At 34.1% G+C, this 20,320-nt stretch overlaps 1 protein-coding gene across 2 annotated transcripts in view; it reads left to right on the top strand.

The window, feature by feature from the left end:
• LOC136779621 (leucine-rich repeat-containing protein let-4) overlaps positions 1-20,320 on the top strand; it is a 1,178,420-nt gene that overhangs the window by 661,345 nt on the left and 496,755 nt on the right. For both annotated transcript variants that reach the window (XM_066737691.1, XM_066738539.1), the window contains exon 5: positions 6,946-7,098. In XM_066737691.1, the coding sequence (XP_066593788.1) occupies positions 6,946-7,098 (153 nt within the window). The remainder of the gene's footprint in view (positions 1-6,945; positions 7,099-20,320) is intronic.

Raw genomic sequence — 20,320 nt, 5'->3', positions numbered from 1 at the left:
ATATTTCGTATGTTACTGTCGTGTACTAAATAAAATAAGTACTGTATGTTTAAACGAAATCGTGAATGTTTAGACATAAGCCTTGATTTAATAAATTCGAAATCACTAAGACGAACATTTCGGTTTTCGTGTTGTCCATTAATTCCATACGGAAATAAATCTGGAAAGCACATTACGTCTAATTGTTTATAATTATAATCCAAAGGACGAGCATGAACCTTCAACATCTGATAAAGCTCAGTTGCCGATTTATTAGTTCTACCTTCATACATTGGATAATTTGTATACTGGTCATAATATGAATCAGATTGAGACTTTTGTGTCACTAAAGCTTTGTTTTCCTTGTCTTCATCATTTATATCTTCCAATATTTCATCGTCTTCTCTCAAGTCATCATCTATTTGGAATTCAGTGTCTCTTAAACCAGACTGCGATAACAAGGCATCAGAAGACGTAGGTAGTACTATTTTTGAATATAAGGGATTATTATTTTTCAGCCATAACAAAGCGTTCCATACTTTATTTACATCCACTAAATTTTCCCATACAATATTTGATTTAGTAGGAATTCCTCTTAGTAATATGTACAATTCATGATTTACATTTATTGGTACATGCGAAGTACAGATTTTTTTAAATGTTTCTTCCAATGGCAAAGGCAGATGGAATGCTCTACCTTTAACTTTAGGAATCATACCCCTATGTGGTAAATTTTTATTCATAACAGTTCCCATTCGCAAAACAGTTTGAAATGTTTTAGCTCTTTGAATCAGGATTCGTTCATAATCATTTAAGGTCTTTATTTCTTCTGGCATATCCCGTGCATCTAGATTATTTAAGATACACGTAGGTGGCATAATATTAAAACGAATTTTACTCTTACAAAATTCACAAATATAAGCAGTATCATTCTCTTTATAATCTATATGCTGCAGTAGCTTACTCCAAAGGTTTGAGCCATACGTTTTACTGCAAATTTTTATTCTCGTTACGTTCCTCTCAAAACATCATATTTTTATGAATTGCAAGGTTTCAACATCATCATTGATTTCTGGAATATTCTCTGCCAAACCAAGATCTTTTTTATCTTCCTCTGGAGATTCTGTTTCAGGAAATACCATAGAGAATTTCATTGAAGTCTCAGTTTCTTAGAAATTCTGTTGTCAATTTCCTACTTTCATCTACCGTATGCCTGTAATATGAAAAATGTTAAATTGGTAGTATTTTCATAATTATAAGTTCGTAGATGTTTTGGTCATAATATTTGTGAACTATTAGCCTCATATTCTAAAGAATTTCAGTCCAAACTGAGTTATAAGCCCTTCTTTTCTCAAGATTTGACTTTAAATTTACTCCTTTTTTCATATTTTTATGAATTGCAAGGTTTCAACATCATCATTGATTTCTGGAATATTCTCTGCCAAACCAAGATCATTTTTATCTTCCTCTGGACTTTCTGTATTAGGAAATACCACAGAGAATATCATTGAAGCCACAGTTTCTTAGAAATTCTGCTGTCAATTTCCTACTTTCATCTACCGTATGCCTGTAATATGAAAAATGTTAAATTGGTAGTATTTTCATAATTATAAGCTTCTAGATGTTTTGATCATAATATTTGTTAACTATTAGCCTCATATTGTAAAAAATTTCAGTCCAAACTGAGTGGCAAGCCATTCTTTTCTCAAGATTTGACTTTAAATTTACTCCTTTTTTCATATTTTTATGAATTGCAAGGTTTCAACATCATCATTGATTTCTGGAATATTCTCTGCCAAACCAAGATCATTTTTATCTTCCTCTGGACTTTCTGTATTAGGAAATACCACAGAGAATATCATTGAAGCCACAGTTTCTTAGAAATTCTGCTGTCAATTTCCTACTTTCATCTACCGTATGCCTGTAATATGAAAAATGTTAAATTGGTAGTATTTTCATAATTATAAGCTTCTAGATGTTTTGATCATAATATTTGTTAACTATTAGCCTCATATTCTAAAAAATTTCAGTCCAAACTGAGTGGCAAGCCATTCTTTTCTCAAGATTTGACTTTAAATTTACTCCTTTTTTCATATGTTTATGAATTGCAAGGTTTCAACATCATCATTGATTTCTGGAATATTCTCTGCCATACCAAGATCTTTTTTATCTTCCTCTGGACATTCTGTATCAGGAAATACCACAGATAAGATGATTGAAGCCTCTGGTTCATAGATATTCTGCTGCCAATTTCCTATTTTCATCAACTGTATGCCTGCAATTTAAAAATTTACAATCTTACACGACAAATTGATGAGTTTCTAAACTGATATATATCTTAAGATTGTTCAAATGAAGTAATATTTTTATTTAATCTAATTAATTGTTACAAAGCATTCAATATTTGTTCTTGACATATATATTATATCTTTGTTTCTTTTGTAAAATGTACTATCATATAATTAGCTCAAATCCAAGCACTGGTCAACTTGTATTCTACGTAAATAATATTTTTTTGAAATTTCACATCATCCAAATAAGCATTTTTTTTACCTTAATTTAATCTGAAACCTATTAAACAGTTGTTACCCTCATCAGTTTAAAGAAAAGAAATAGCTAAACATGTATTTTGTTAATTTCAGTACCTGGAAGTTTAGCGTATGATTTTCAAATACCTTAACAATTTCTTGCAATCTTGGCAATCACTGATGCACATAAATATTGAAAGTATACTTCTCCTTGGCACAGTGTTGAAAATTAATCTTACTTCATCCCGTCAGCTGTATCCCCAGCAATGATACAATAAACACATCACAATAATTTAATCTGAAATAAAATTCCACAAAGTACCACAAAATATATTACATTTAATATTATAAAATTCATTGTTATGCTTATCTAATTTGTTGATTCCTTTATGTAAAAAATTCGTTTAATGAGTATAACCTCATCGGATTCAAATAGGAACAGTCTAATATTGTTTTTTCATTTATTTATTCTTGCAATCCTGGCAATCACCGATGCACATAAATATTGAAAGTATACTTCTCCTTGGCACAGTGTTGAAAATTATTCTTACTTCATCCCGTCAGCTGTATCCTCAGCAATGATACAATAAACACATCACAATAATTTAATCTGAAATAAAATTCCACAAAGTACCAGAAAATATATTACATTTTATATCATAAAATTCATTGTTATACTTATCTAATCTGTTGATTCCTTTATTTATGTAATTAAAAATCCTTTTAATGAGTATAACCTCATCAAATTTAAATAAGAACAGCCTAATCATGTTTTTTCATTTATTTATTTCATAATTAGGTTCAAATTGTTTTAAGGTTAATACTGTCAATCTTGCAGCTTAACCTGATTTACCGTAATAAACGAAGTAAAACATATATCTAGGAGATACACACAGACACACTGTTTACGATTGTGTGCAGCTATATTTACGTTTACGTCTACTGACGTCACTAAACCTACGTTAAGCAGCCAACTTCAGCCCGAGACATACACTCTGGCTGGAGAAGAAGAAGAAGAAGAAGATTATGAAGGAGAAGAATCTCAATTTTCGATATATATATAGCTAACTCAGTATGAGATCTCTGGATTGCATGAACCGTTTTTAATGTTCATGGTCTTAAATGAAAGCTTGTTCCAAACTAGTTTAAGGAAAGCTTTACTTAAATCATGACAGTGGAATATTCACGGAAAAAATTCGGTTTGAAAATTGAGGCGGCCAAACCTACTGTATAAGTTAACGGTAGTGCTCGGCGGTATAGACATGTCATTATCTACTTTTATATGTACTTGCCGTCGAGACACTACCGTGTCTCTTGATTACTTAACAACCCCCAGTCATATGATGAAGAGCTTTTCCATTTTTCTTATATTACTCCTGAGATACTCTTATCCAGTCTGAAACTGTCTGATTCTCTTGTATGTGGTATTGATGGACTTCCAGGTCGCTTTCTTCTTAAATGTACCATTCCTATCTCTCCCATCATGCTAAAAATATGTAATTGGTCACTTATGAACTCCTACTTTCCCCAGGCATGGAAATTTACTCTTATCACCCCTATTCCTAAGGTCAAGCAACCTGCTACCGTAACTGACCTTCGTCCAATCTCCATTCTGCCTGAATCGTCGAAAGTGTTAGAACGAGTAGTCTTCAGGGACACTTGGCAGTTTCTGCGGAGTGGAGGCTTTGATGATAAATCTCAGTTTGATTTCTACCCACATCGTTCTACCCAAGATGCTTTAATTAAGCTCTCTGATAATATCCGTCATGGCATTGATAAGCGAAAGCTGACCATTCTGGTTTTGTTTGACTTTTCGAAGGCATTTGACACGGTGGACGATGCTCTACTGTTGCATAAGTTAGCTGCACTCGGCTTCTCCAGCTCTGTGTTGCAGTGGTTCTTGTCATACCTACATGGCCGTCAGTGCGCTGTGCGACTTGATGGTCATATTTCCTCGTGGAGAGATGTAACGTCTGGTGTACCTCAAGGTTCCATTCTAGGTCCGCTACTTTTTCTATTGTATACTACGAATATTAATAACATTTTTCAGAGATGTACCCTAATTCGGTACGCTGATGACATACAAATATATGCGCAGTTTTTTCCTTCACAACTGAATGATTGCAATTCTGACATGAATACTGAAACAGATAAATTCTGTGTATGGGCCTGGAGAAATAAACTGACTCTCAATTCTCTTAAAACAAAGGCTATTATTTTTGGGTCAGCTCGTTATTTCAACTCTATCAATTGGGATACCACTCTCTCTATTATGGTTAGCGATACCTTAATTAATTTTGTTAATTGTGTTAAAAATCTGGGAGTTCTTATCACACCTACCCTTTATTGACATGAGATGGTAACCCACATTTGCAACAACATATTTAAGACGCTTTACCAGCTGCGCAATGGTCAAGTCAGCCTTACTCAAGCTCTTAGACTTCAACTTGCGAAGTCTCTGATTTATCCACACATAGATTATTGCTCTCTGGTGTTCACTGACATTACTAATACTGATAATGTAAAGCTACAACGTACGTTGAATGCAGCCGTCCGCTTTGTATATAATTTCCGAAAATCTGAACATATTACTCCTTACTTTAAGAAAGCGGAGCTGCTTAAGATACATGAACGACGTTTATTTTTCATTGGCATTGCCATTCATAAGGCTATTTACTATTCGCATACCTCCTGCATTAGTCACCTTGTTCAGCTTGTTCGAGCTTACAATAATAATTCCATTTCGGCACGGAGGTGTTGTTTAGATGTTCATGTACCTTCATACCGCACGGTTAGCTATGAACAATCATTTATTGTTACTAGTCTGCGTTTTTGGAATGGGCTACCTTTCTCCATTCGTAATCTTAAATCTGCGTTGGCTTTTAAGATGAAACTTTACCAGTTTCTTCTTGATTGCCTGGATTCGGGTTAAAAGCCGTGTTGTCTCTTTATTTACTCTTGTATTATATGTTGCATTTTATCATAGTACTGTTATCTTTCTATTGTTTGAGTGAGAGCACTATTTTGCTTACACACACACACACATATATATATATATATATATATATATTTCTATATTTTATGTACAAATGGGGCTCACACCCTTGTACTTTATTACAATAAATCAATCAATCAATCTCTCTCTCTCTCTCTCTCTCTATTTTTTATAATAAAAGATAGCTTAATTTGTTATAAAGGACAGAGAAAGAGGGATGAAGAAACGTAACTAATACATATCGTTGATGCTCGAAGCTCCCTGCCCCCTAGATTCTTAAATGCAAACAGCTATCTATATTTGGGTTTGGGAGTGAGGGGGGGATGTCTGATTTTCGACAGACATCCACCACACAGGCTAGGATTGTCTCAGCGCTATCCCCATACTCCATCTACAACCGATGTTCTCCACGCCATCTCACTTTGTCTGATCTCGCGCTGGGTCATTTTAAGTGGTGCACCCTTATATATTGTAATATCCTTAATATGCGCCCCAATAAGTTGATATTTCTTGTAAATTAATATTTCGATATCCTACTTAATCCTATGAAGCACGTGCTCGGTAAATAGATTTTCGTAATGATTTCTTTTTCTTTTAAATGAAATTTGAAATATTTATTTATTAAAGAATGTGAGGTTGAATTTTATTTATTTTTCTATATTTTATATATTTGTTATATACAGGGTCTTTTCCTAACAGCGGAGCATAGGAGATTCGTGTTAGTTGACTATAGCACTCGGAATGATGGAATCTGAAAGCGCTGATTGGTCAATATTGCGTAGTACCAACATATAATAGGCCGTTACCAATAGTTGGATACGAAAAATGAGATTCATCCGCCATTTTGGTGTGGAGAAATGTTTACATGCTAATCGTAGCAGAAAGAGGTGTAAAATGGAAAAATGTCAAATGTTGTCGTTACTAAAGTAAAAATTGAATACTTTGAAGGAAAATGAAGAATATTCATACTTTCCATTCATTTTTTTCAATTTTTACTTTAGTAACCTTACCATTTGATATTTCTCCATTTTACACCTCTTTCTGCTAAGATTAGCATGTAAACATTTCTCCACACCAATATGGCTGATGAATCTCATTTTTTGTACCCAACTATTAGTAACGACTTATTATCTGTTGGTACTACGTAATATTGACCAATCAGCGCTCTCAGATTCCATCATTCCGAGTGCTATAGTCAACTAACACGAATCTCCTATGCTCCGCTGTTAGGAAAAGACCCTGTAGATCAAGTCTATTACTTATCGAATTTATAAAAAAACTATTTCAACTATTATGTATTGTTAAAGGAGTATTTTAATTACTTGCCATCTTTTTCTAACATATATGTGTTTTTTGGTGGGATTACAATATTAAAATATAGATTTAATCTGCTTAATTTATTGATGTAAATCCCCAATATAAATAAAAATTAATCTTTTGCAGGATTAACAACATTGGACACATTAGGACTGGCGCATAATCAAATTCGTGAGATCCCAGGTCGTGTTTTTTCTCATTTGGCGCACTTAACTAATCTAGAACTTGATGGAAACCAAATTACTCATGTGGATCCTGACGCCTTTATTGGTCTTGAAGGTAAAATGTTTATATATTATAAGTATTTATAAATAATAAAAGACATTCCACCATTGAATGGTGGAATGTTAGGAATCTTGGTTTAGGAAAGCTTTTTAAATAATTTTGCGACCAATTTCAAGTTTAAAAATAAAAATGACGTTTCAAAATCGACTATTATCTTCATATATCTCATTCAGCTCGATGAAAAGTGTAGAGTATCCAGTGCTGTTACATCGTGGCGGAATTCTCTCCCCACCATGCTTACCGTAGTGTCACCAAAACACAGTCAGTCGGTAGTAACGGTGAGCAATCCCCACTCATCCCGCTACTCGCTAGTCACGCAAACCTTTAAGCGATGCGTACCTATCTCGGTTGCCCTCGCCGGATTTCGGTCGGGTTCGGCACAGCTGTAGAGCGAGAGAGAGCGGTATAGTCTTCTCGGCCCTCTCACTCGCTCCAGATCTTGACTCTCGGGGCAACTTCGGCCTTAGAAGAAGAGCAAATACCGCTAACCAATACATTTTTACGTATCATCCGTGTGAAGTGATGATGCGTTTACCCTAAAACTCGAAGGAAATCAAAATCCTTTTCCTAAATTAGTTTTTAATTTTTAAAAAATGCTTATATGTAGCCACTAATTTATCAGATTTGGTAATAATTTCAAAAATGCATTCTTATAAAAACATATAATGAGTTGAGGTATAATAAACTCAATATTTTTGTATTAATTTGCTAGCAAATGATTTTTTTGATTTACTATTGAGTCCAATAAGTTAATGGTTATTAAAAAAAAGTCCTTGTAATAAAAAAAAAAATGAGAAAAATTTAAACTTCACCAAGACTCGAACACGAGCCCGCCACGTGACAAACGGCAACCTTACCATCTGCGCTACAGCGCTCACTTTGTGTACCAAAAGCAGAAAAGCTTTATAAAGACTTACTACAATTCTTTCATTAACTCGTCATAAATGACCAAGAATTAGCAGCAATAATAAATACATTTATTTACACAGCATTAGTGCACTAAATGTACTATCCCACAAAAGCAAGCTTCGCTTGTAAAAAAAGGACGGCAAGTATATAAGTCGTATCTAGCATGATTAATATATAGTAATATAAAATATTTAATTAAAAAAAATAGTGAAATCCAAATGTTGGGCAAGTATAAATTTTTACCATGGCGAAAATTGAAATTTGGAAAAAAGTAAATAGTAATACAAAAATTACTTTGCCGTGCCCGTAATATTCATGTGTAAGTCACTTTCTTGCTATATAAGCGTTGCTTCTCGTAAGCTACAAATGAGGCTATTTAATACGATTGCATACAACGGGACCGGCAAGTAATTTTTGTACTACTAATTACTTTTTTCCAAATTTCAATTTTCGCCCTCGTAAAAATTTATACTTGCCTAACATTTGGATTTCACTATTTTTTTTAATTAAATTATTTTATATTACTATATATTTATTATGCTAGATAGGACTTATGTACTTGCCGTCTTTTTTTTACAAGCGAAGCTGGTTTTTGTGGGATCTTATAACGTTTTGTAAGAATATCGGAATCAAAACTAAAAAATTGTTTTAACTAATTCAATCTAACAAAACATTTTCCAATGTTCTCATCGTTCCATAATGTTAAGTTACAATTCGAGACATTAATTTTTTAATCTGTTAAATAAAATACACAAAATATTACAATGATGAGTTCTTATCATTATTATACTTTTAGAGGCATTTAACATATGATAAAATGACGGTTTGAATTATATTTTCAACAACTTATACCCACAATCACCTTAAAGCCTTTCGCTTTGAAAAATTTGTTTCTAAATTTACCTTTAAATCCACATTTTTCTTGGTTGTTACCCTCACTATCACCTTTGCATTATGGCTCTTTCCCTGGTAAACTAGTGACATTTATATATTCTTTTCGTTAATATAAACTGTAAAATATGTACCAGTTAATGCAATAGAAGCCTATGTATTTTAGGTATACTGCTTTCAGTTTCCTGAAGTTACACATCGTATGCTCTATTACATGTGAAATATTGAAATCATGAATTCCTTTCATATTTACACATCTACATGATTTTATTATAATTTTCATCAACTATGTGGTTTCTAATTCCAAAGTTGTAAGCCCAAAATCACCTGCAAGCACTTCACTTTCAAGAATTTTCTTATAAATTAACTCATATTTATGCATCATTTTCTTAGCTGTTACCCTTGTTACGTACTGGGTAGTCGTGGCCAACTATCGGTCGAATTTCGGCTGACTTGACAATACAGTCTGGGTCAGTAGAAACGCCGATTGAGCTCTGCGACTCACAGTACAATGATCTACAATACTACACTCCGAGCGGTAAGAATGTAATGAATTGGCAAGTTTCGGGGTGAATGATAGTATGTATAAACATACGTTGGAACAGCAGATTTGACACAAAACTGTATTTTCAGGTATTACAATTATACTTACAGTATACGCTAATTATGGTGTAACAGCATTCGCAGGCTTATTTACTATTCGTCGCAACTATTAGAGAGACTAGACTCTTTTATGGTTGTGGATTACTCGCACTAGTTGACTATGATCAGTTCGTAGTAGTGTTTGTTATCTTTCAGAACGGTACGTGTTAGGCATGGCTGAAAGATGCACACTCGCGATGATCACTATACGACTTGGTTCGGATTGAATATTACTAGACTTAACTACCAGTACACGGCGACTGGGCAAGAGATTTACTAAAATATGGTGGAGTACTCTGCTCCCGTGGAACGAACACTAGAGTTACGACCTTGGAACGCGGATGATGCGGCAGCGACTAGGCTTGCACAGAAGAAGACTCAATCTAGGGTCGCGGAACTCGCAAATATGTAGGAGGCTTAATAGGTCATGTGTCGTCAGTAGCGCCATGATCTTCCGACGCATGACAACTAAAAAGTTTCCACATCCACGGCCGACGCCCAAGGTTTTGACGCATTTCCGGAAAAGAAGTCCGGGCGTCAGCAATGTGCAATACTACCGGTATTGCACACGGACGCGTGCGATCTACTTTGGTTCAGCGAGGTGGCTGACCCTTACGTTACACCCTCAACATCAACTTTGAATTGTGGCACTTTCTCCAGCACACTATGGTGCCATTTATATTTTCCTTTTATTAATATAAATTAGGAAATATACCAATTCATACAATGAATGCTTTCTTCTTATTAAATATACATCTTTCAGTTTCCTAATTTTATTCACAGTATGCCTCATCACATGTAAAATATTGTACATTCATGAATTCTTTTCATATTTACAGATCTACATGAGTTTGTTATAATTTTCCTCAACTATGTGATTTCTAATTCCAAAATTATATACCCAAAATCACCTGCAAGCACTTCAGTATCAAGGATTTTCTTATAAACTAACTCATATTTATCCATCATTTTATTAGCTGTTACTTTCAACATCAACTTTGAATTATAGCACTTTCTCCAGCATACTAATGCCATTTGTATTTCATATTCATTAATATAACCTGGGAAATAAATCAATTAATGAAATGGAAGCCTCTCTTCTTAAATGTACATCTTTCAGTTTCATAAATGTATTCATTGTATGCCCCACCACATGTAAATGATTGAAATCATGAATTATTATCATCTTTACACATCTATATGATTTTATTATAATATTCATTAACTATTTGATTTATATTTCTAAAATTATATGCCTGAGATCACCTACAAGCTCTTCACTATCAAGAATTTGCTTAGAAATTGATTCCTTTTTATACCTTTTTCTTAACTATTACTCCCAATATCAACTATGAATCAGGGTTCTTTCTCAAGCAAACTATATAGTGCTTTTTGTATTTTCTTTTCATTAATATAAACTAGAAAATACACAAATTAATGCAATGGAAGCCTCTCTTTTGTGGATATATTGCTTTCAGTTTCGCAAAATTACTCACTGTGTATTCTATTGCATGGAAAATATTAAAATGATGACTTCTTTTCATGGTTTCATTTCTATATATATATATATATATATATATTGTAACGCACGGAAAAGGAATCCCGGGTTAAAAATAATTAATAAGACACGATCAAACTCCAAAGACACAATCTTTATTGAACACTAAAAAATCTCGGGGGGAGAGGCCTCCCGCGATGTCCTGGCACACTTATTATACGCGCACAATGATTTCATTAAACACTAATTAAAGGGAAAACTGGGGAAAACTATGGAAAGGCTACGGGCGAGAAGGCGGCGGGGAAAAAGCAATGAGGGGAAGGGATTAGGGCAAGGAAAAGGTTCTCCGGCGGCTCCGACGATGATATCCGGCGATCCCTCGACGTCCGCCACGAGAACTCCACACCAAAACTTCAATAAATCGATGGCTGGGGCCCGCAATATTGAATTACACCGAATTTCAATAATTGCGGCGACGACCCAGCTCTCTACTTAAACCACGTACTGATGCTCTGACAGTAGAACAAGATCTAGTCCATTCTGGCATTTATTCCTCAGTCCTCTTAATTATTTCCCTCATTCCGGGGTGTCATAGTGAGCATAGGTCTGGTCGCGATCCAGGAACCAATCAATAATTAGGCATGGATCCGCGATCCAGATTTCTCGCCGTTCCGGCTAATCACTCCTATGCTTCACATGCTATCTCGCTGGCAAGCTCCTGCGCGAAGATCCTGCGTGGTCGTCCTTAGTAGCAGACGACACTATAGCTTCGGGGCTCGGCAGCGGGGCGATGCGGTGCGGGGTCGACAACGATGGGCCGGTAGTGGCGCGGGCCGGGGAGAACGCAGCTAGGCGCGCGAGGCGTCAGCGCGGTAAGGGGAGGGGACTGGGACTCGCTGCCTGGCGCTCGAGGCGCGGCGCGGTAACGGGAAGGAACCGATGAGGCGCTCGGCGGGGAGACTGGGTAAGGGGACGGTAGGAGCTTCGCGTAAACAACCGCGCTCGGCGGGAAGGTTAGAGAGAGAGGGCATTATAGGCATTCGGGCATGGGAGCGTAAAGGATAGGACAATAACAGTTTTCTAGCTCATGTTGGAGCAGGGAATCGGTCTTATAAGCTACGAATAAAATTTACCATTAGGAATATAATATTTAATCCTAAATAATATACAACCTACTGACATTCGCTCAATCCGCAATCATACCATGTCCTAAAAACATTTACTCTCCTTCCGTGGATGGCAATTACAATATCCCTTCAGCGGGTAACTACATTACCATCACACGGAAGGTTCATCTATGCTCACTCACTCACTCACAAACATACTCAAGGGGACGGGAGGCACTAAGGGGGAGACCGAAGAAGAGCTAACAATAAGCATTTTTCTGTAACGGGTTTCCACCACGTTACAATATATATATATATATACAGGGATGTTCAGATAATTCGTATCAAGGGGTGGGGGCCCACTTGAAACGAGTCGAAGCCTAGCAGTAATGCCTATGCGCGTGATTGGCCGATATGAGAAAATGAAAGGTTGATTGGGTAGGGAGGAGGAGAGCACGCTACGCGTGACGTTTCTCTGTCACTCCTGTTAGTTCCCTCTCTTTCTCTCTCTCTCTCTGAAACGTAGCTTAGCTAGATTGGCTGGCTGCTAGAGTGAGATGCTATTAGAAATGAGCGAAAGGCAGCGATTTTACGAGATGGAGACGTACACTATTCAAAACTGAATCATGTACAGGTATAGTTTCTGCTTCCCTATACTATCTTGTAGCAAAAATGCTTCTCGCAAAATTGATTCATGTCCCATCTCAACTCCTCTATACTATCTTATAACAAAAGTTTACAGACAACAGCAGACGAAACGCGACATCAACAAATATGAAGATGACGTTTCGGACTTAGTAAAAGCATTATCCAAAAAGCATATTATTTATTTTGAAAACGTAGAGATGTCGAAAAATGGAATGGAAAATAATGCAAATATGGTGCATATATATAATATTATTTATCAAGTATAAAAGGGAAGAGGTCGGATGCAATTTTCAGCCTATAAAGAGGAAAAAGCATCAGATAAGTATCGGGAGCAGCAAGTCAGAAGAAAGACTAATTTAACAAGGCCAAATATTCTTTAATCTTCCTTTTGATTTACTGCTCCCGATACTTATATGATGCTTTTTCCTCTTTATAGGCTGAAAATTACATCCGATCTCTTCCTTTTTATACTTGATAAATAATATTATATATATGCACCATATTTGCATTATTTTCCATTCCATTTTTCAACATCCCTACGTTTCCAACATAAATAATATGCTTTTTGGATAATACTTTTACTACGTCCAAAACGTCATCTTCTGTCGATGTAGCGTTTCGTCTGCTGTTGTCTTTAAATTTTTGCTATAAGATAGTATAGAGGAGTTGAGATGGACATGAATCAATTTTGCGAGAAGCATTTTTGCTACAAGATAGTATAGGGAAGCAGAAACTATACCTGTACATGATTCAGTTTTGAATAGTGTACGTCTCCATCTCGTAAAATCGCTGCCTTTCGCTCATTTCTAATAGCATCTCACTCTAGCAGCCAGCCAATCTAGCTAAGCTACGTTTCAGAGAGAGAGAGAGAAAGAGAGGGAACTAACAGGAGTGACAGAGAAACGTCATGCGTAGCGTGCTCTCCTCCTCCCTACCCAATCAACCTTTCACTTTCTCATATCGGCCAATCACGCGCATAGGCATTACTGCTAGGCTTCGACTCGTTTCAAGTGGGCCCCCACCCCTTGATACGAATTATCTGAACATCCCTGTATATACAGGGTGTAACGAAACGACCGCATTTTCTCGTAACTGGAGGTTCGGGGTGACAAACTGAGTGCACGTGTAAAATTTCGTTCGAATCGTTCAAGAGGTTTAAAAGTTATTTACATTTAAAAATCACCCTTTTTCGGTCCTTTTCGAACGACTTTGATTGCACAATGGAAAGTGAAAAAACAATTGATGAACACCCCAATTATAATGTAAAAGTTATCGATCGCACGCGATAATACTTTTGCTATTTATTCCATTAATCTGGCTATCAGATTAATTTTAAAAATAGCAAAATCCTTTTTTTCACATTTCCAATTCAATTCAGTACAATTATCATTGACTGAATTTATGGAAAGAGCGAGAAGACGCAATGAAGAGGAAAGTATCAAAAACTAAGATGTCGCGCGAACGCACTGATAACTTAATAGGAAACGCATGAGGGCATTCTTTTTCTACTAACAAAGCTGAAGAGAATGATTCAAAATCAATACATTGATGATAGAGAAAACTAAACTTACCCATTTAATGTTCTCCAAGTTCTTTTACATCGAAGTTTTCGAAAAAGCTTCAAACTGGCTCTTCGATGATTTCCAGAAAGCACACTATCACTGTTTTTGCATTTAAGCATTCGTGAATTTAAACAAATTAGGTATTAACCTACGTTTCTTCAAAACACTGGTTAATTTGACACTTTTGAACTGTTTGAAGTAGGCTGATTAAGAGTAGTCGAAACGAATTACTTATTATTTCTCCTCTCTGTGTCTCTCTCTCTCTCTCTCTCTTTCTCTTCAGCATACTTCAAACAGTTCAAAAGTGTCAAATTAACCGGTGTTTTGAAGAAACGTAGGTTAATACCTAAATTGCTTAAATTCGCGAGTTATTAAATGCAAAATCAGTGATAGTGTGCTTTCTGGAAATCATCGAGGAGCCAGTTTAAAGCTTTCTTAAAAACTTTGATGTAAAAGAACTTGGAGAACATTAAATGGGTAAGTTTAGTTTTCTCTATCATCAATGTATTGATTTTGAATCATTCTCTTTAGCTTTGTTAGTAGAAAAAGAATGCCCTCATGCGTTTCCTATTAAATTATCAGTGCGTTCGCGCGACATCTTAGTATTTGATACTTTCCTTTTCATTGCGTCTTCTCGCTCTTTCCATAAATTCAATCAATGATAATTGTACTGAATTGAATTGGAAATGTGAAAAAAAGGATTTTGCTATTTTTAAAATTAATCTGATAGCCAGATTAATGGAATAAATAGCAAAAGTATTATCGCGTGCGATCGATAACTTTTACATTCTAATTGGGGTGTTCATCGATTGTTTTTTCACTTTCCATTGTGTAATCAAAGTCGTTCGAAAAGGACCGAAAAAGGGTGATTTTTAAATGTAAATAACTTTTAAACCCCTTGAACGATTCGAACGAAATTTTACATGTGCACTCAGTTTGTCACCCCGAACCTCCAGTTACGAGAAAATGCGGTCGTTTCGTTACACCCTGTATATATATGTATATATATATATATATATATATATAGATGTTATCATTATATTTATTATTTAATTGACTTAAATATTTCAAAGAGTTTATGCCCAAAATTACCTGCAAGCCTTTCACTATTAAAAATTGGCTTCCAAATTTTTTAATTTCTCCACCTTTTCCTCAGGTTTAACTCTCAACATTAACTTTGCATTATGGCTCTTTCTATGGTAAACTGGAATCATTTCTGACTTCTTTTATTAAATATTACAGCTCAACCCTGAAAATGACACATTAAACACGTTATTGTAATTTATTCTGAAATAGAATCTCACTAAGTACTAAAAAATATTTTACATACTATACTATAAAAATCAATGTTATTCTTATAAAAAATTAAATTTGAATAATCTTTTTGGAAATAATAATAATTTCTTTCTATTCTGATTAGGGAAGCGTAGGTAAATATTTGGTTTTAATACTTTTTTATATTGTAATTGAATATTAAATAACGATTAGAAAACACTTATCTGCTTTTCTTTAATCGTAGTAATAAGAAAGTTTTTTTGTCTCCTGGAAAATTGTTTGTATATATGATATAACCTATCGGAGGGTATGTTCCACATCAGTTTAAAGAAAAAAATGTTAAACATGCATTTTGTTAATAATTTCAATACCTGGAGGTTTAGCATATGATTTTCAAATACCGTAACAATTTCTTGCAATTAATTTGATCCTGATAATCACCAAGGCACATAAATGTTGAAGGGATACTTCTCCTTGGCACACTGTTGAAAATATGTAAACATTAATCTTACTTTATCCAGTCAGCTCTATCCTCAATAATGAAAATAGAAATGTTCTATTTATTTTATCTAAAAAAAAATTTCACAAAGTACCAAAAAGCATATAACCTCTTGTATTCTAAAATATTGTTTTACTTATCTAATAATTATCGACTCCTTATGTCATTATTATATGAATTTATTTATCATTTTAAAAATTAAACACATTCACTAACATAACAATGAACAACCTCACTGTATTAAATATACATAACCTTATAGTACAATTGACAGTTAACAAGTCGCCGGATTAGTTATATCGATTACATCGATTATATTTGATAGTTCACAACCATGATTTTGTAGTTGAGTTTAACTAGTTGGCAATGCTGAGAAAGAATGACGTCATTTACCTCTTAGCGACCAACTTCAGCCTGAGACATACACTCTGGCTGGAGAAGAAGATGATGACGGAAAGAAATGAAATTTTTCGTTATATATATAGCTAACAGAGTAGATCTCTGGATTGCGTGAACCGATTTTGATGTTCGTGGGCTCAAATGAAAGCTTGTCCAACACCATTTTAAAAAAGCTTTATTTAAACCATGACAATTGATCATTCATTTAAATAAATTGGTTTAAAAATTGAGACGGTTAAACTTGCTGTATAAGTTACACATTAGTGCTCGGCGGTATAGACTTATCATTATCTACTTTTATATGTACTTGCCGTCGAGAAACTACTGTGTCTCTTGATGTTTTTAATTTATAGCATACATTTTGCTTGAAGATACAATAGTTTAAGGGTGTTCATGCAGTACTCCTTCTACAAAATTATCCACATGCTTCATTGTCATAAATTAATTAAGTAATATTATAATATATGTTACGCGTAGTCGAATAATTTATGATAATTAAGCATGTGAATAGTGTTGTATATAGAGTACCGCATGAGCACCTTTAAACTATCGTATCTTCTTGCAAAATGTATGCTTCAAATTAAAAACATAATACATTTAGTGCAATAATGCTGTATAAATAAATATATTTATTATTGCTGTTAATTCTTGGTCGTTTATGACGAGTTAATGATAGAACTGTAGTAAGTCTTTATAAAGCTTTTCTGTTTTTGGTACACCAAGTGAGCGCTGTAGCGCAGATGGTAAGGTGGGTCGGCGACACTTTACCTACGTTATTTGGGCATTTAACGGGACGAGGTTGGCTACACTGAATTAATGTATAGTATGTATAGCAGCTAAATAGATACGTAGATAACTTTATAATGGGTGCATTCAGCCCAGACAACAGTTGCGCAACTGTTTAGTGATTTTGGACTGAATGCGCATTTACTGACTGATACTTCCTAACATGTTGAGAGAGCGGTCGCCATTTTATCCATCAATCTAGATTGCAGTTGGAAGTGATCAAATCAGTGATCAGTAGATATCGTAAATATAAGGTCGATTTAAATTTCGTAAATACAACAAATATGGACACTATAAATACTGTTCATACTGAAAATGTTGAAACTATTGAATTACAATATTCTTACGAAGGTCAACTTTATAATATTGTAGATTCAATAGAAATACATTTTAATTTACGAAAAGGTAAATTATTAGTTTCCATTTTATGATAAATTAATATAGGTATGTCAAACGCATATTTTGGGGACACTTTTTTAACTGAACGCATATTTTAGGGACATTTGTATAGTTTGAGACCTGGTCTCAAAGTATCTATATACTGAACGCATTATTTGAGGTCATTAGGATAATCTATCGTACGCATGGTTTGAGGACTCAATTTTATATACATATATAAAAACGTATACGGAATGTATTCTTTGGGACACTAGCATTTTCATCAATAATTCTATTAAACAGACCCTCAATAAGCTATATATGGAAGAAATTTTATTTATATGCATTTAATTACAAAATTATATTAATTAATGTACCTAATGCATACTTTCAGGACATTTTTCAAATTGAGTGATCGTTTAGTTTGAAGCCTCAATTTTATATACATGTATATAAAATATATAGGGAATGTATTCTTTGGGACACTAGCATTTTCATCGGTAATTTTATTAAACAGACCCTTAATAAGCTATATATGGAAGAAATTTTATTTATATGCATTTAATTAAAAAATTACATTAATTAATGAACCTAACGCATATTTTCAGGACATTTTTCAAATTGAGTGATCGTTTAGTTTGAGAACTCAATTTTATTTATATCAGAGAGCTTTAAGAAGAAACAATTTACTTGCTTTTAATTGGTCAAAAATAGTAAAAACACATGTTGTACATTTTTCCAGCATCTTTAGAAGCCGTTATTCAGGGTATCCGATTGAAAGTAATAGTCTAGTTGGGACATTCCACGTCATAACAGACAGATTTCAGAGTACAAAACCGATATTTTTTTTAATATATGTTAATTTATAAGAAAATAAAAGACTTTTGGCACTAGTTAGAGTCGAAAATCTTTTTTCGTTCCGGAGATACGACTTATCAAAGTTTGCACTTTTGCTGATTTTGGCAAAAACACGTAATCTTTGAAAATTCATATCTTCTAAACGAATAAAGATAGAAGACTCTAGCTAAATCAAGTATACTCAGGAAGAATTATATTTTATTAGATAAATATAAAAAAAATAATTTATTATAAATGGTTAAAACTATTAATAATTAAAATAAACGTTTGAATTAACAAATATGTTGTCATGCTCTGACAATTATAAAAAATTATAAGAAATGTTCCCTGGAATGTCCTCTATTAGGAAAAAATATAAAACGCGTATTCTCTCTTGGTGTTCATAGTGAAAAAAAATATTTTATCACGACGCGCACGGCCAGAAACGTCGTTCGAGCGGCGAAAACCGGTGAGGCGCATGGGTAAATGAACGTGGTTAGCCTCTACACATCGAATTCCATCAATCTACGAATAATGCAAGTTAATAACATGTTTTCATTGTATGTTTATGATTTTAGAACTATTATAAATTAATAATATATATATTATTATTCTGCTTTATAAGCAGTCGTCATTTATTTACAAAATAATAAGAAATAAGGCATTTCTACATGACATTGAATATACAAATTATATACTAGTTTATATTTACATGTTTTATTGAATTATGGCAGAAGAAAATATTATGAATATGAAATAGATATACTGAAAATATTTTAAAAACTTTTACAATTGTATAATTAACTGATTGAGAAACAGCTTTAGTTTGTAATTGTGTTGTTGAATCTACCGTTAAAAAAGCATGTTTTGAGGTCCAAGTTTAAAAATACTATATATTAATGCATTTTAAAAAGCTCTTTGTTGTATTTCTATTTAGTTTCATGTACGCCGAAAATTTCGAAAGATACAAACGAATGTATAAGAACCGTATTCTTTGGAGTCCACTACCATAAAATATACGTAAAGCATTTTTTGGGGTTAAGGAAATTCTTACGTTTAATTCATGTTTCGAACTGTTTCCGCGAAATACTGTTGGATACTGTCAGTATCAGATTGCAGTATTTGAAGTCATTTTTGAATCACAATTCTTGTTATGGCATTTTCTAACCGTTTTTGCAATAAAGTCTTTTTAACCATATTTTTTAGCGAAATATGAAACTATAGGCTAAGACGAGTCCAGCAAGACTAGTCTAACTTTAATCTGACGTATAGAAGCCAAGAAATACATTAGTTAAGTTATATATTGTTTAACTGAAAAATATTTGAAAATTGTATATTTCGGGAACGGAGTATCGTACAGAGCTGAGCGAGGTCTCATTTTTCTTGTCTCAAAGCATTCTAACCGATTATGCGATGAAATTAGTGGGTCATATTTTTTGGTTGACGATGAAAATATATGCCAAGACGAGTCTATCGAAACCAGTCTCGTCAAAATCGGCCGTATAGAAGCTGAGAAATCCATTAGTTAAGTTAAATATTGTTTAACTGAAAAATACTTGAAAATTTTATATTTCGCGAACGAAGCATCGTACAGAGCTGAGCGAGGTCTCAATTTTCTTGTCTCGAAGCATTCTAACCGATTATGCGATGAAATTAGTGGGTCATATTTTTTGGTTAACGATGAAAATATGTGCCACGGCAAATCTATCGAAACCGGTCTCGTCAAAATCGGATGTATGGAAGCCGAGAAATCCATTAGTTAAGTTACAAATTGTTTAACTGAAAA

This window comes from Prorops nasuta, unplaced genomic scaffold, assembly GCF_024137725.1.
Source record: "Prorops nasuta isolate Cenicafe-Biocafe unplaced genomic scaffold, Cenicafe_Pnas_1.2 PNAS00001, whole genome shotgun sequence".
NCBI classification, from domain to species: domain Eukaryota; kingdom Metazoa; phylum Arthropoda; class Insecta; order Hymenoptera; family Bethylidae; genus Prorops; species Prorops nasuta.
This window is presented reverse-complemented; position numbering and strand designations above follow the sequence as displayed.